This window comes from Pseudorasbora parva, chromosome 18 (assembly GCF_024679245.1).
Source record: "Pseudorasbora parva isolate DD20220531a chromosome 18, ASM2467924v1, whole genome shotgun sequence".
Lineage (NCBI taxonomy): Eukaryota > Metazoa > Chordata > Actinopteri > Cypriniformes > Gobionidae > Pseudorasbora > Pseudorasbora parva.
Genome location: NC_090189.1, coordinates 37321648 through 37336472, shown reverse-complemented (window position 1 = coordinate 37336472; position 14825 = coordinate 37321648). Strand labels below are relative to the sequence as shown.

The 14825-nt window shown below is 38.1% G+C and overlaps 1 protein-coding gene across 2 annotated transcripts in view; it reads left to right on the top strand.

Moving 5' to 3' along the window:
• The window catches only part of LOC137046631 (glucocorticoid receptor-like), a 103251-nt gene that overhangs the window by 51445 nt on the left and 36981 nt on the right, over nucleotides 1-14825 (top strand). For both annotated transcript variants that reach the window (XM_067423927.1, XM_067423925.1), the window contains exon 3: nucleotides 14401-14570. In XM_067423927.1, coding sequence (XP_067280028.1) covers nucleotides 14401-14570 — 170 coding nt within the window. The remainder of the gene's footprint in view (nucleotides 1-14400; nucleotides 14571-14825) is intronic.

The following is a 14825-nucleotide window of genomic DNA, read 5'->3' as shown; positions in this document are numbered from 1 at the left end:
CCAGTCCAGAACTGTTATTTGTTAAATCAGTGCATCACATTACTGGGAGTAGCATTTATGGCACTGTAAAATTGGCACAAGGAAAATAAATAAAGACATTACCATAAGAGTGCAAAGAGAGATGAAAGAAAAATCTATATTGGTGCTTTTGACTTTCTGTGGGCGGATAAATTGCATAATCCCATGATCCGTGCGACCTCCTTTTTATTTTTCATGTGTAGCAGGATTGGCTGAGCTCAGACGTTGGAAGTGCAGTGGCAGTTTAGATATTATATAAGCACCTCAGAGCTGAAGCGTTAAAGAGAGGAAGAGAGGGCTGTGCTCTGCAGCTGAAGAAATCTCTCCAACACACTGTTTCAGTGAGAGCCGTGAGAACTCGTTTCACTCAAAGGGTCAAAGAACTGATGTCTTCTCCTCAGGGGAAGTCAAATGCGAGGCCCTTCCCTGTACAGGGCACATGTGATATGGATGTGACATTGGCTAGACTCCATTGAACATTGTACCCAGGGCTCTACATTTTTCACTTAGGAGCATTCATGACCATTTTAAATGCTTTTATTGCTTTTAAAAATGCAATAAAAATAGATTACACTCAGTTAAACAATGATTAAAAAAATAATGAATGGATGGATAGATAATGGTTCAGCCAGGACTTGAATATAATTATTAAACTTCAAAAGACAATTTCAGATTCAGTTTCAGAAGACGGATTCATTAAAATATTTCCATTATGTAAAGTGTTTAAAGGAAGGGTGAAATGCTGTTTCATGCTTACTGAGCTCTTTACACTGTTAAAGACTTGTATTCCCATCCTAGACAAAGTTTCAAAAACTACTGGTACAGCCTATATTTATTTTATAAGTATAATAAAACTAAAGACTTTTCGGAGATATGAAGGATGCAATGCTACTCTATAGGTACTCAAGATTGACATGAGATTGACTGAAACTGAGTGTTTCACCGCCCCTTTAATATCATGTAACATGAACAGTTGTATGTAAGTGAGAAATAGTGCAGAAAAGAATGAAAACTCAAACTCGTTTATACAGCGTATAAAACAATTTGTTTCAAAAGCAAATTTAAGCAGTGATTTGGTAAAAAAAATTCTCTCCCGCCAATAAGCACTAGAAGGCCAAAAGTCTCAAAGCCTGTAATAAACACTGAAATTTGGGAATAAATTATGGATTTTACCCTCTCCGTTTAATGCATTTATAATCACTCACTTTTAAGTACTCTCAAGCGCCATAACGGTTTGTTCAGTTCCGGCTCATCAGTCACCGTTCGGGTGATTTGGATGTGAAAGAAAACACTCAGACAAAAACCTGTGGTTTTAAAAGAATGCGCTTCATGCTCGCTGCAGTCAGTTTCAAAGTTCTCTCTAATGGGATTCTAAGTGCCAAGTTAGTTTCAGACTCCACTTTTTAAAGGGGGGGTGAAATGCTGTTTCATGCATACTGAGCTTTCTACACCTTTAAAGACTTGGATTCCCATCCTAAACATAGACAAAGTTTCAAAAACTAATGTTGGACGTTTGATGGAGTATTTCTGTGTTAAAAATACTCCTTCCGGTTTCTCACAAGTTTCGGCGAGTTTTTTTCGAGTTTGGGTCTAATTGACGTTAAATAGAGCGGAAGGTCCTTGTATGGGCTGTACGGGCTCTTCTCCCGGAAGGGTGCGCGCGCGCGCGCGTAACTAGAGGGAGAGAGAGGAAATGCACGCTGTAAACAGTCTCTCAGGTGCAGATCCAGTCCTCCGTGAACACTTATGTCGCGCCCCGGGAAGGCAGCGCTGCATTTGAACCGATTTGAACGCAGAAATGACGGGAAGCTTCAAGGCATCGCTTCAGTCACGTCGCAAAGTGGATTTCCACGGTCACTGCTGTCACAGGACTTCACCAAATCATACCAAAGAAGTGTGTTTTTGACAGAGCGGTCCTGCTTTGGAAGATGCCGGTGAGTAAATCAACTTCAAATGTCTCTGCTATTGGCTACGGACGCATGAGTAAACATCAGTAAACGATACGATCGCGTGCTTCGTCATTCAAATGCGCTAACGGTTACGCCATTGTTGTTCTATGTATAACGTTACACTAGTCTGACGTGCAAAACCGTTCTGCTTTCTACTTCTAAGGTCTAGTCGCATACAATAGTCCATAAACCGAATCATGTCCTCATAAACTGCGAGTAAAGACACAGAAATGTGGAGAGGCCATTAAATACAGTAACTTACATACCACAGAGACGGACGTCCTGCTGTTGCCGTTTCTCCTGTTCAGTTTATTTCAGCCTCAGATTTGATTGTGGATCATTATCTGTATTAGCTGAGATAGATGGGTTTCTCCACGCTTGAGGACGTCACCGCTTTGCACGCTCGTCATTCTTTAGCTCCACCCACACGATACGCCTCCAGGCGCTCGGTTTTTTCCGGAAAGACTCGGTACAGCCCATATTTCTTTTATAAATATGATAAAACTAAAGACTTTTCGGAGATATGAAGGATGCAATACTACTCTATAGGTACTCAAGATTGACATGAGATTGACTGAAACTGAGTGTTTCACCCCCCCTTTAAGTTTCATTTCCCGCTCACTAGCCACCGGTCCAGTTTTAAAGGGTCATGAAACCCTAAACCAAATTTTCTGAGATTTTAACAGCTATGTGTGTCAAATATCATGGAAGACAATGTTACCATCTGTTAGTTTTGAATGTGGAAGAAAACTAGTTAATTTTAAGCCTTTTTTCTTTATTTTCAACTTCTTGGTTTAAATTTGTCTTCATGTCAATGACATAAGCTGTGACGTTTTCTTGTACTATAGTACGGATATGACTCATCAGTGTCTCATAATTATTTATGAGACTGCATGTCTTTGTCCTATAAGAACACGCGGTGCTTTATTTATGACAGCACGCGCTTAATTATTCATGACAGCACGCATTGGTAGGCATTTCCTCTTGACTGGTGCTTCAAACAGTGAGATAACATACAGTAAGTGAGGGATGCATTAATGGAGTGTTTTTTACGCTTTGAATGAGTGTCTGCGTGGCCTACATTCTCTTCAATACATCATGAGTCTTCACATAAACGCGATTCGTCTGCACTGTGAGTGTAACCGCTCTTCACGGCTGTTTAACCGACCAAACGGCATATACTCCACAAAATTAGCCTCAAAAGTTATCAAAGTTATACAACAGTGTGTTCACATATATTTTCAAAGCAGAGAACAAATTGTGAATGTCAGTCTCCCCTCACCCTCCTGCACTCACATTTCTGTGAGTGTAAAAAAGTAATTTCACATTTCTACTACATTAATGACCCAGTTTAAATACAAAGCTTAATGCTAAATCACTGAAGTAACCCTTTAACATGCACACTGCATTGTTTTCTACAGTAAATGACTCTTTTAACGGAAAACAGTAGGATGTTTTTTTTGTTTTTTTTACAGTGTGGGCCACGATGTTCACATCTTCACAGTGCAGGTTTAAAAAAAGAAAGAAGCCTTTGATGTTCACAACTGGCAGATATCAGGGTTGTCGATAGCCTGACGTGGTCATACTCAATTCTAGTCAGATTATGAGTCTGAAACTGCTCCATTGGGCTGTGATTATGGGGCGGATTTCAACCCAACCAGGAAAGACCTCTGGACTTGGACAGACCTACAACTAATCAGAGCAACGGAGTGACGCATTTAAAAAAAAACAAAAAACAAAAAGAGTATATCTGTATCCTTAAATAAAAGAGTTGAAGGGTGCGTTCACACTTGTAGTTCGGTTCGTTTGGTTCATTTGGTCCGGACCAAAAAACAAAAACAAACATAATAGTCCTGGTCCGCTTAGCGTTCACACGGGCATTTTTAACAGCGAACCTAAAGTTACCGAACCAAAGGCACAGGGAGACGCTCACAACCTGATTGGTCGGCTTATATGACGTAGGAGCTCGCTTACCGAACATTCAAAACAATGCTGTGTGCGGATTACACGCGCGGGCATTTTATGTGTGTATATATGGCATTATTTTTTACCAGAGAACTCATGAAGAGCTCATGAAATGTTCAAAACATTCAAAACAATGCTGTGTGCGGATTACACGCGCGGGCATTTTATGTGTGTATATATGGCATTATTTTTTACCAGAGAACTCATGAAGAGCTCATGAAATGTTCAAAACATTCAAATCAACGCTGTGTGCTGGATTAAACGCGCGGGCATTTTATGTGTGTATATATGGCATTATTTTTTACCAGAGAACTCATGAAGAGCTTATGAAATGTTCAAAACCACGCTGTGTGCTGGATTAAACGCGATCATTTTATGCGTGTACATGTGGCATTATTTTTACCCGCTGAGAACTCATGAAGAGCTCATAAAATGTTCAAAACATTCAAAACAGCAGCACGATTTCCTCCCTTGTGCAGAAAAGAGTCGGGCGTCTATGCAAAAGAGACGGCCGTTCTGTCGTCTGTACCTGCTAATAATAGGCAACACAGGAACTTTGATGAGAAGAGCCAGGTATGCTTTTTGTGTGTTTTTTCTAGCATTTTCGAAACATGCTCGTCAGACCAAATATTGATGAGGCTCTTCCTCGTTGCTCCAGATTTGCCCTCTAACGTTAAAGTTACTCATTTTGGACCGATCTTTCCGCGTCGTCAAATCAGCTGCATTATGCGTGGCATCTTGTGACATTACGTCCGGTTTTTGGTCCGTTTACATGTCTTTGGTCCGTGTTGCGTTCATATATCAATCGAACCGCACCAGAGTTCGTTTGGAAGCGGACCGAGACCCATCTTTTTAGCGGTCTCGGTCCGCTTGTTTGGTGCGCACCAGGGTTCGGATGGCAGCGTTCACATATGTTCAAATGAACCGCACTAACCGAGCAACCACACCAGGGTTCGTTTTAATCGAACCAAACATGACAAGTGTGAACGCACCCTAAGGATACACAGTTACATACCAACATGATCATCATTTTTGAGAGAAATAGTGAAGGTTAATGCTTATACGAACAAGCTCCCTGTTTAGGATTTGAACAAATATAATCCCCCAAGCCCCTTTGATGACGTGCATGATTACGTTACTGTTGATCATCTGTCCATCATCGTCTAAAGCCCGCCCTGAAGATTTCATGGTCCGAACAGTTTCTGTTCAGGCATAATGACTCCTCTATGGATCAAGTCCAGACTGAACCGCCCGAGCTCAATGTTGTGTGCGGGGCTGAGTTTGGCTGGCATCCTAGCTAGGCTGTGGAGAGTCAAAACATGAAGATGTGAACTCAAAACACTGCCTTAAACGCAACATTCATGGTGCAAGACGGTGCAAAACTCATCGTCATATGAAAAAACAAAGAAGTGTCATATGTCTGCCCAATAATATTCCACTTTCACACACATTTCCACTTGCATGTGAAATGCTGGCACTGCATCTTTTGAATTTACAGCCAATGGAGCTGTGATTAATGGGATGTATCTGGAATTTTGTGTAGCAACATGACCGTTATGAAACTTGCCTTTCCTGTTGGAAGAGCATTCTTGGCGATAACAGCCTCGTCGTTTCTCATTGGTGTCGTTACCATATTTTATTTACCACTTACCCACGATATTCAAGGACTTGCTTTTGAGGATGAAGATAAAGATAAAGGGGTCCTCCAGATGGACTTTTAAATTGTAATGGATGTTTTGGAATTGCAGTTTGGGGTGTAATAGTTAGTTCTTATATTGATTTTAGCTAAAGCTGGTTAAGGGATTGCTTGGATCAGACACTTTGCCTCAGGCAAAAGGCTAATGTGATTAAAAATTTTTAAACACATGGCTCCTACATGTGTTTAATACTTCAGAGCATTGTGTTTGAGAGGCCGTGCACATTTTTTTTGAATACAGCAACTGTACGCCACGTTTCGGATCCAATTTCCAAGTAATCGTTTGGCAGTTTTGGTACATGTTTTGGAAGATGTCTCAGGATGTCGCAGGTGCTGCTAGTGTGCTAGTGTGTACTTGGTTCCGGGAGATATTAAGAAGAGTATCTTTTAACGTCTTGCTGTGAGGAACATCTTCCAAAAATAAATAGTGAAGGAGAAGGGCGCGCCTTGTATACGAACTGGGGATCGCATGTAATGCAACCTTGTTACTCTAGCGCGTGCGTGAATAGCTTGCATTTTTCAATAACCTCAGATATTCATGACCAGAATTGTATCTCCTTAATGGACACAAACAAAGATATTCCCAGATAGTTATAGACATGAATGATGAGCCTTAAATCAGTTGCAAATGTGAGTTGCACTTGCACATTATACTAAATCAGCAAACTTTTTACTTGGTGACATTTTATACACTGCCGTTCAAAATATTTTGATTTAGGATACATAAAATGTACGCAATTGCAATTCCAATCATAGTCATTTCCACCACAGAAAACTACAAAGTCAGTACATAATTTACACTTTTACAAATGAAATGAACTAATGAGAGTGTTTTAAAGAACTTTATTCATATTGAAGATACACATATACAGCATAGTGGCCTATATTCAGCCCTCAGAGCCGTTCTCTTAGAGCGCAATGAAGCGTTTCACTCTGGAAAGTGCTTCTGAGCTTTACGGAAGCACAAGTGAATTAGCATTTTTTCACCTTCAGTGGTGCCAAAACACTTCAGTAGGTGAAGGTTTGAAGTGTTTAGTTAGCTCAGGTCTAGGTTATGATCATATCATTTTTCTGCTCTGCCTGCAAACAAGTAGGCGGCAACTAATGGCTGAGGTCACTGAACTGCATTCTCAAGATGCGGATCTGAGTGTGTGTTTATGCCGAGACCGTCTCGGATTCTCAAAGGACTGTTGTGCAAGTAGAGAGTAGAAGGAAATATATCAAGAAGACAGACAGTCACACACCACCTGCTGGATGGAGCATAAATCGACATCCCAGAAATCCTGCAGGGGAAAATCAACAAATCCTGCAGGCACAACCTCGATTTGGCAGCGTCTGACTATAACTCTCAGTGTTCGAGGCATTTCTTGATTGTGCCACTGCAAAATATTCCTGCCTGCAATCCAGCAAAAATATGCTACACCCAATATGCTGACCCATGTTCAACTGCTGTTCACCTTCTCCACTTCGCTGACGTCATCAAAGTGCGTGAGATCGGCCAAGTTTAATCAGTTACCGAGTCCTAAATTATGATTAGTGGCTGAGATCCGGAGCATCCCTAGTTTTTTCATAGTACAAGTACATGCAGTTTTTCACAACCTAACCATAAGCTCTACTTTTCTGCACAATAGTAACGGTCAAAACTTCAACATAAAGAAAATCTTTCAAATATCAAACAGTTTCCCTTCACTGAAGCAGTGTTAATTTCGTTGACGAATAATTTTCATCAGCAACCTATTTTCATAGAGGAAAACGAGACAACAACTAAATAAAAACTAGTGTTGGGTGATAAAAACTATGACGATAAAATCTACTGTAATTTTCGTCAATGAATAAAAACGAGACGAAAATGTTAGGGAGGGACGATTAGGGAAGAGATCCAGTCAGAACTGATGTCCTGTGTAAAAGATGCGCACGTTTGAATTGTAACGTGTGGAACTAATCGCGGGGAAACCACAGGGGAACGCGGAACACTGTTGCTCTTCTACAGGCTCGCGCATCTCCAATACAGCGCTTCAGAGCGGCTCAATCAATAAATACTGCACATTCATGCCAGGCAATTGTTAACTAATAGCAAACTAATGCTGATGAATGATGACAATGTTTGCTTTACGATGTTTATATAGTTATATGTTTTAGACAGTTGTAGCAATGCATATTTTATATCCCTCATATGAACTTGCAATTACAACTGTGTAGTGTGGTACATTGCGAACAAAGATCAGACATTGTTGTACAAAATTCTAGTCTAGAAATGGCATAGCAACCTGTGCTTTAAAAAAAAAAAAAAAAAAAAAAAAAAAAATATATATATATATATATATATATATATATATATATATATATATATATATATATATATATATATAATTTTTGTTTTATATATATATGTAAAAATCGAGAATGGAATCGAACCGTGATCTTAATTTGATAATAATTTTATCAAATCTAGGATTTGGAGAATCGTGACACCCCTAATTTCAATATTTATTCTCCATTTCCAGCCATATGCAAAGCATGCTGGGAACTAACAATGGTGTCTCTAAATAAAAATGCTCAATTGAGCTATTTCTCTTAAAATAAATAGGTGGTATTTTCCACCTTAATTTTAGCAGCTTAATCGTTTAAATTTCCTTAAAAAATGGAAAATATATCTCTTGGTTTTATTAGTAAAATGTTCTCAATATTCTCTATACAACACTAAACCACAATTTTCTTAAGAAAATATACACACTATTTAAAATTATCCCATTAATTATTTAATTAATTTTAAGACCTATGATTCATTTTTTACAGTTAGATAATGAAAAAAGTACAATTCTTCGCATATAAGTGGGAAAAAACTGTAACAACTGCACATTAAATTTTTGTTTTACTTTTGACAGTTCATACGGGATAAAGCAACCATTTTAGAGAGACTTTTTTTATGATTTACACTTTTTATTTTCTCTTTCATATTGACAAAACGGTACATTTATCCTCCAAACATGAGTGTTTTACCAACCCCCCTCCCATATTACCCACATGCGTCAGTTACAGTTGCTAGAGTAAATCTGCTAGAAACAAACAATTAAGTAAATAAATGTGCAAAAAAAAGAAAAGGAAAAGGAATAACCAAATCATTTAAATAACAATGTTTATGAGTTATTCAACAGATTCATTGGGGAGCCATTTTTTTTTTTACTATTTAGGATTAATTTAAAGGCACAGTATGTAAGGTTTGCCGCTAGAGGTCGCTCATTCAAGACACTAACAAAGGCGTAGCTTGATGACGCCATGAATGAGTGTGGGATCACGGGAAGTGTTGTCTTCACCTCCACAGCTGATGGAAATCAATCCAGCGGGACTCGGGCAGAAATCATGTTCATGGATGAGCTAATGTGTTACTGTGGTATGAAGCAGGGCAGGGCCGAGAGCCTGGGACATTTTACGTTACTGTTTTTATTGTGCTAATGTGCAACAGTCGGCCGCTGATGCTCCATTTGTTTAGTTGTTTATGGTTATTTTATTAATAAAGTTTTGTTTAATCTGTCTCCTTTATTTTTTGTTTAATCACTCCTCCTTTCTTGAACTTCGTTACAGTTATGTTTAATTCTAAATGCTGAATTACTGCTCATATAGGTCACTTCATTTGATGGATTCAAATTATGGGGTAACACAGAGCTGCTTTACTTGGTCAAAACATTGATACTAAAATACATTTGAGTGTGTTGAAAGTTGTAACTTTACTCTCCGTTCGCTTGTGGCTGGTATGAGACACATGTTGCAAACTGCAGTAACCTAGATCGATTTTAGAATATATTAATAAAAGCTGGAGGATGACTTATGTTGTTAAATGGAATACAATATACTTTTTTATATATACTGTGTGTATGGTGGAGAAAATGCTGTTATTACAAATAAAGCTAGCCACTTGACAAAATAGTGCTGTCTCTGAGGCATGGTACAAACATGGCACTCGCGATAAAAAAAAAAGTTGAGCTGTGTAACAATGATTCGTTTTCCGTCAATAAAACTTTCCAAACAGTTGTTCAGGTCTAATAAAATGCATAGTATGTGTGTGCATATATATATTAATTTGAATATATATATATATATATATATATTCAAGCGTCTGGTGTTTCCATGGTTTTAGAAATCAAGGATATGACATCATTGACGTCACACGGATTAAAATCACAGATTTCTCAGATTTTTTTTTACATTGTTAAAAACATTTGGAATAATGCAAGTACACAAGTCAACGAAATTACATGAATAACAATTTTTAACATATTATGCCTTTAAAGGGGTGATGAATTAAAAAATATTTGATATATAAAAGGTCATGGTAATATAAGAATATCCTGTAAGTTTCAGAGCTGAAAACTTCCGTGTTAGTCAAAGAAAAGCTTTTATAGACACCAGGCCCAGAAAACGATCTTGTGCTTCATCTTGACGTCATCGTGTGGCGAAACACGCCTCTACAGAATAATAAGCACGTGTAGTTCAGTAGCCCCGCCCACTGACTCATCGGATCACACTAGTCAGCAGCAATAAACATGAAGGAGATAGCAAGATATTGCGCTATTCCTGGTTGTGGAAGAACACAGTCGCTGCATAAGCTTCCTTTGGATCCTAATATTAGTAATGTGTGATACTTCATTTATTTTTAATGAATTCCAGCTCACGTGGGGAAGACATGTACGCGTGTTCGCTTCATTTCACTGCGGAATCGTTTGTAAACAAGAGACAGGTCGTGCTGGATTTGCAGACATATTGAGATTAAAACACAATGCTGGTTCTTCTATATTGGATCCGACAGGAATGGTGCAACACACTTATGTGAGTAAAACGTGTTTTTATAATGTGATAGTATTGCACTGGAATTAGACTCGGTAAGCAGGCCAGGCAATCTTAAATAGTGAAATAATATTCCTTTCTTGATCTAACTTCTTTATACTCTCTTGATGTGGTATTTGAAGGGCATGCAAGTGAATGTGTGCGTGTGTGTGTGTGTGTGTGGTTCGCTCTTATATCCACCAACTGGGCGGGCCAAGTAGGCCTAATACAAAAATAATATTCCAATCAATCGCGGGTCGATGAGAAATAAATCATTGTGTTTGTTTGATAAAGGTGTTTACGAGCCCTGTGATCAAGAGAATAATTCTGGTTGCCGCTTTCAAAACAATCCCTCCCTCATGTGAACTGACAGCTGAGCTTAAGCTCATTAAATATGCAAATCTTATCCAATCCTAGCCGTGGGCGTTTACTTCCAAGTATCCAGTGCTGCACGCCCATCAGAACCCAGCGTTCAGGAGAGAGCCTCAAAACCAGTGTAGAAAATAGGCTGTAACTTATTCATTATTATGTTTTTAATGTAAAAACCATATGAATGTCATTAGTTAACCTAAAGAAAAATAACAAAAAACAGTTCATGACACCTTTAAGTTTTATTGTAAAATGTATTAGGGTTTATTATTTTTCTTGCTATTGCTGTCAGTTTGGAAACAAACAGTACGTTCTTCTGAAATGCACATAGCCATACACTGTTTGCTGGGAAATACTGGACTGGACCTCTTGGAACTGCTAGTTTATGGAAATATATGCTTTCAAAAGAGCCGAAATCTTTGAATCTCATCAAAAATCATTAGACACATTCCTCTGTTTGACAAGCATTTGTAACTCCCTGGGAGAATTTTTTTTAAAGGCAACAATTACTCCAACTTCATGTCAGTTGAACTGAATTGTGAGTGAGTGATTTTGGCTGACAAGAAATGTCCAGCTTGCCTCGCCGGTTTATGGCCGGTGTCCTCTTTCTATTGACCCCTCTAGTCTAACCGCAGACCTAACTTTAGGTCAGACTTGTTGTGCTTGAGAATACAAGCATTCTTGAGAGCTAAACCTGGGGCCCGGTATTACAGTATTCTGAAACCTGAAACCCTCATCACAGTTGGTGCCGTTTTTTAAATGGGTGTGAAAGTATTACTCGCTTGTAACAATGTATGTCTCCGCTTCGAATAGCCTGTCGATCAGCTGACATATAGCTTAATGTGTTCATGCTGATGGAGCTAAATATGGCAGCTTGCGGCATGGCATGTTGGCTAACATGTAAGCGAGTTCAGGTTACATGAGAAGGTGTCAGGGATTTATAATACCAAACCCAGATCATCAAAGAGGTAAAGCAGCACAAATGAAGCTCTATCGGGTGAGTGAAATTGCTCCAACAGTTGTTGATGACCAGTGGCACTATTCCGGCAATGATTATTAGCTGTCCTGAGCTTCTCCTGCTAGCTAATTAATGGTGTTAACCCTCAGATGGCGTCATGTTGAACACTGGAATAGAACAGATTTTCAAACAATAGGCATCATACACTTGCCCACTTTTTAAATGGTTACAGAGGAAAACACTGGGCATCATACACTAAATGGGCCCTATGAAAGCTGCTTTGTTTTTTTGTTGTTTTTTAATTTTTGTTTTTATTATATTATTCTAGACTTTTTTTCTTTTAATTTGACTGGATTCTGTTTTAATGGTCAAATTAAATTTCAGTAATCAAAAAACATGTCTAATTAATTGAAATCATGCCATTTCTCTAATAAAGCAACACTTTATCAAAAGTTTCACAAAAATGATATTTTTAGGGCCCTTTTCCATTTACTTATTTATTTAGATTTTAATAAACAAAAAAGAATGTCTAATCTCTTTCAATTTATACTATTTTTGTTTTGCTTTTACAATATGATCTGTTGGTAACACTTTAGTATGGGGAACATGCATTCACTATTAAGTAAGAGTTTTGCATCAATAAACAAATAAACTAAAAACAATGATCGATAACAATAAACTATTTACTGCTTAATAATAGGTTGTTAAGTTTAGGTATTAGGTAGGACTAAGAGATGTAGAAGGGCATGCAGAATAAGGCATTATGTGTTTCAAGTACTAATAAACAGCCAATATCCTAGTAATACACATGCTAGTAAGCAAATATTAATGTGAGAAATATTAATAGTAAGAGATATTAATAGACTGGACCCTAAACTAAAGTTTTACCAAAATGTGTTTACTTTACCAAATGTGTAATCTTTTCAGATATTCTAAGCTGTCTAATAAATTATAACGTATTTTTTTCTTAAGTACATGCATGTGTGTGTGTTTATATATACACAATAATTATACACAGTACACACACACACATATATTATGTAAACACAAACTTTTATTTTGGATGCGATTAATCACGATATTTTTTAAAAAAAAATATAAATTTAAATAATAATTTCTCTTCCTAGTGGCATTTTTAAATGTGTTTGAGGGATATGCTAAACAAGTAATGTTTTTGGTAATCACATTAAAAATAACATTTAAATTGGATAATATAAATAATAAAACTGCTGGAGAAAAAATGTGAAAGTCCTTAAGTTTGAATTTCACTCTAAGGTTGTACGAGCCGAGAAATTATTTCTGCCACAATACCATGGTTAGTGTTACTCAATAAATCCATGGTGAACGTTGGTGATTTGTGGCCTGAAAAGCCTACAGCTTGTTCATTCATGGCACATTGTTTCTCCATGTTTCCACATTGGTGCTGTTTAATTTAAAGGGGTACTTCAGCGCTGGGAAGATGTATCTTTATTTAAACTGGGTCATCAATGTAGTAGAAATGTGAAATTATTTTTGAATTTGGTGCCTTCTAGACTGAGAAAAGACAGAAACTGTATTTTTGTCTCATGGGGATGAAAGACTACAATTCCCAGAATGCTTCGCTGCCCTGTGAGGCCATTACCAAAGCCACCACTACTGGATTACTATGAATGAGTTTGAGTTAGAGAACAGACACTACAATTAAATACTGAACGTGTCTGTTCAATATATAACGATCGAGTTGCCGCGTGAGTCTCACAGCACTAACTCCGATTAGGATTACAGGATTCAGATTACATTTAATGTCATAAATGAGCTAATGAGCTCTCGTGGTGAGAGCTGAGGTAATCGCGACCACATTCGCGGCATACATTCACAATGGGAGTTCAGTCTGGCACGTTTTCAGATCATGCCTTTGGAAGCTTAACTTTCATAGAAATTAATTTGAGAAGTTAAAACACTTACATTGCTTAGCATCCGTTTAAATTAATGCCTGCAGCTGCGAGCTGTGCTGTGAGTGTGATCTCCCATCCCCCATGTGCGGGTTAAAAACGTGGAAATGGCTCCCTCTGCTGACTGTAGTCTTTAGCCTCTGGCCAGACATTCCTCCTATGATGCAAATATCGTCAATTTGCGTCACGGGAGGAATTTTTCCAGAAATAAAATGCATAAATCTCTTTTCTCAGGGGGATATGAGGGGGGAAAGCACAATCATTTGATTATACTCAAGGGTTTCTACTGATACAAAGCCATATGCTAATCACTGAAGTAACCCTTTAATGTCTATTGTTTATAACAGATTTGAAATGCTTCTCACTGGATCTCCCAGCACTGTTATTAATACTGAGGTGAATTCAAGCGCTTTCTCACCGCATTTCTCAGCGCTGTGTAGTAACGCTGCGAGTAAACGAGCCCAAAGTATACATGTTTTGTTACTCATGCATGCAAAGGTCTTTTTTGTTTTGTTTATTTGTTTTTTGCTGTAAATTAGCTTGGTAGAAGCAGGCTACATGAACTCAATGTAAAAACTTTGTTAGGTGGCCAGTTGATGCCCATGTGAAATCTGGATCTTGTGTTGATAGTATAGCAGTTATCTAAAGCTCTTTAATTTCATTCACTTCAACTTTTTTTTCTTTGTATTCTAGCTCTTTGGGCAGGCCTGAAGTGAGCAGTTCGTCCAGTCCGTCCGGATCAGTCAAGCCCGGTGGGAACGGCCAAAAGATCTGTCTGGTGTGCTCAGATGAGGCCTCTGGGTGTCATTATGGTGTGCTCACCTGTGGCAGCTGCAAGGTTTTCTTCAAAAGAGCAGTAGAGGGTGAGCCTGCAGGACATACACATACTACTCATTCTTCCTTTTTTGAGATACACTGGGCTGATAAATGCATTGTATCTCAATATGTTATACAGTGAACAACAAAATAAATAGCATGTAGTGTCAGGATGTCCTAATGAATGGCTGATAAAATGACGGCATATGGACAGTCAAATTGAGTTTTGTTGATTTTAGTCCATGTCTGTTAGGTCATCTATATGTTAAAAGTGGGATTATTTTTGGAATCTATACAAAATA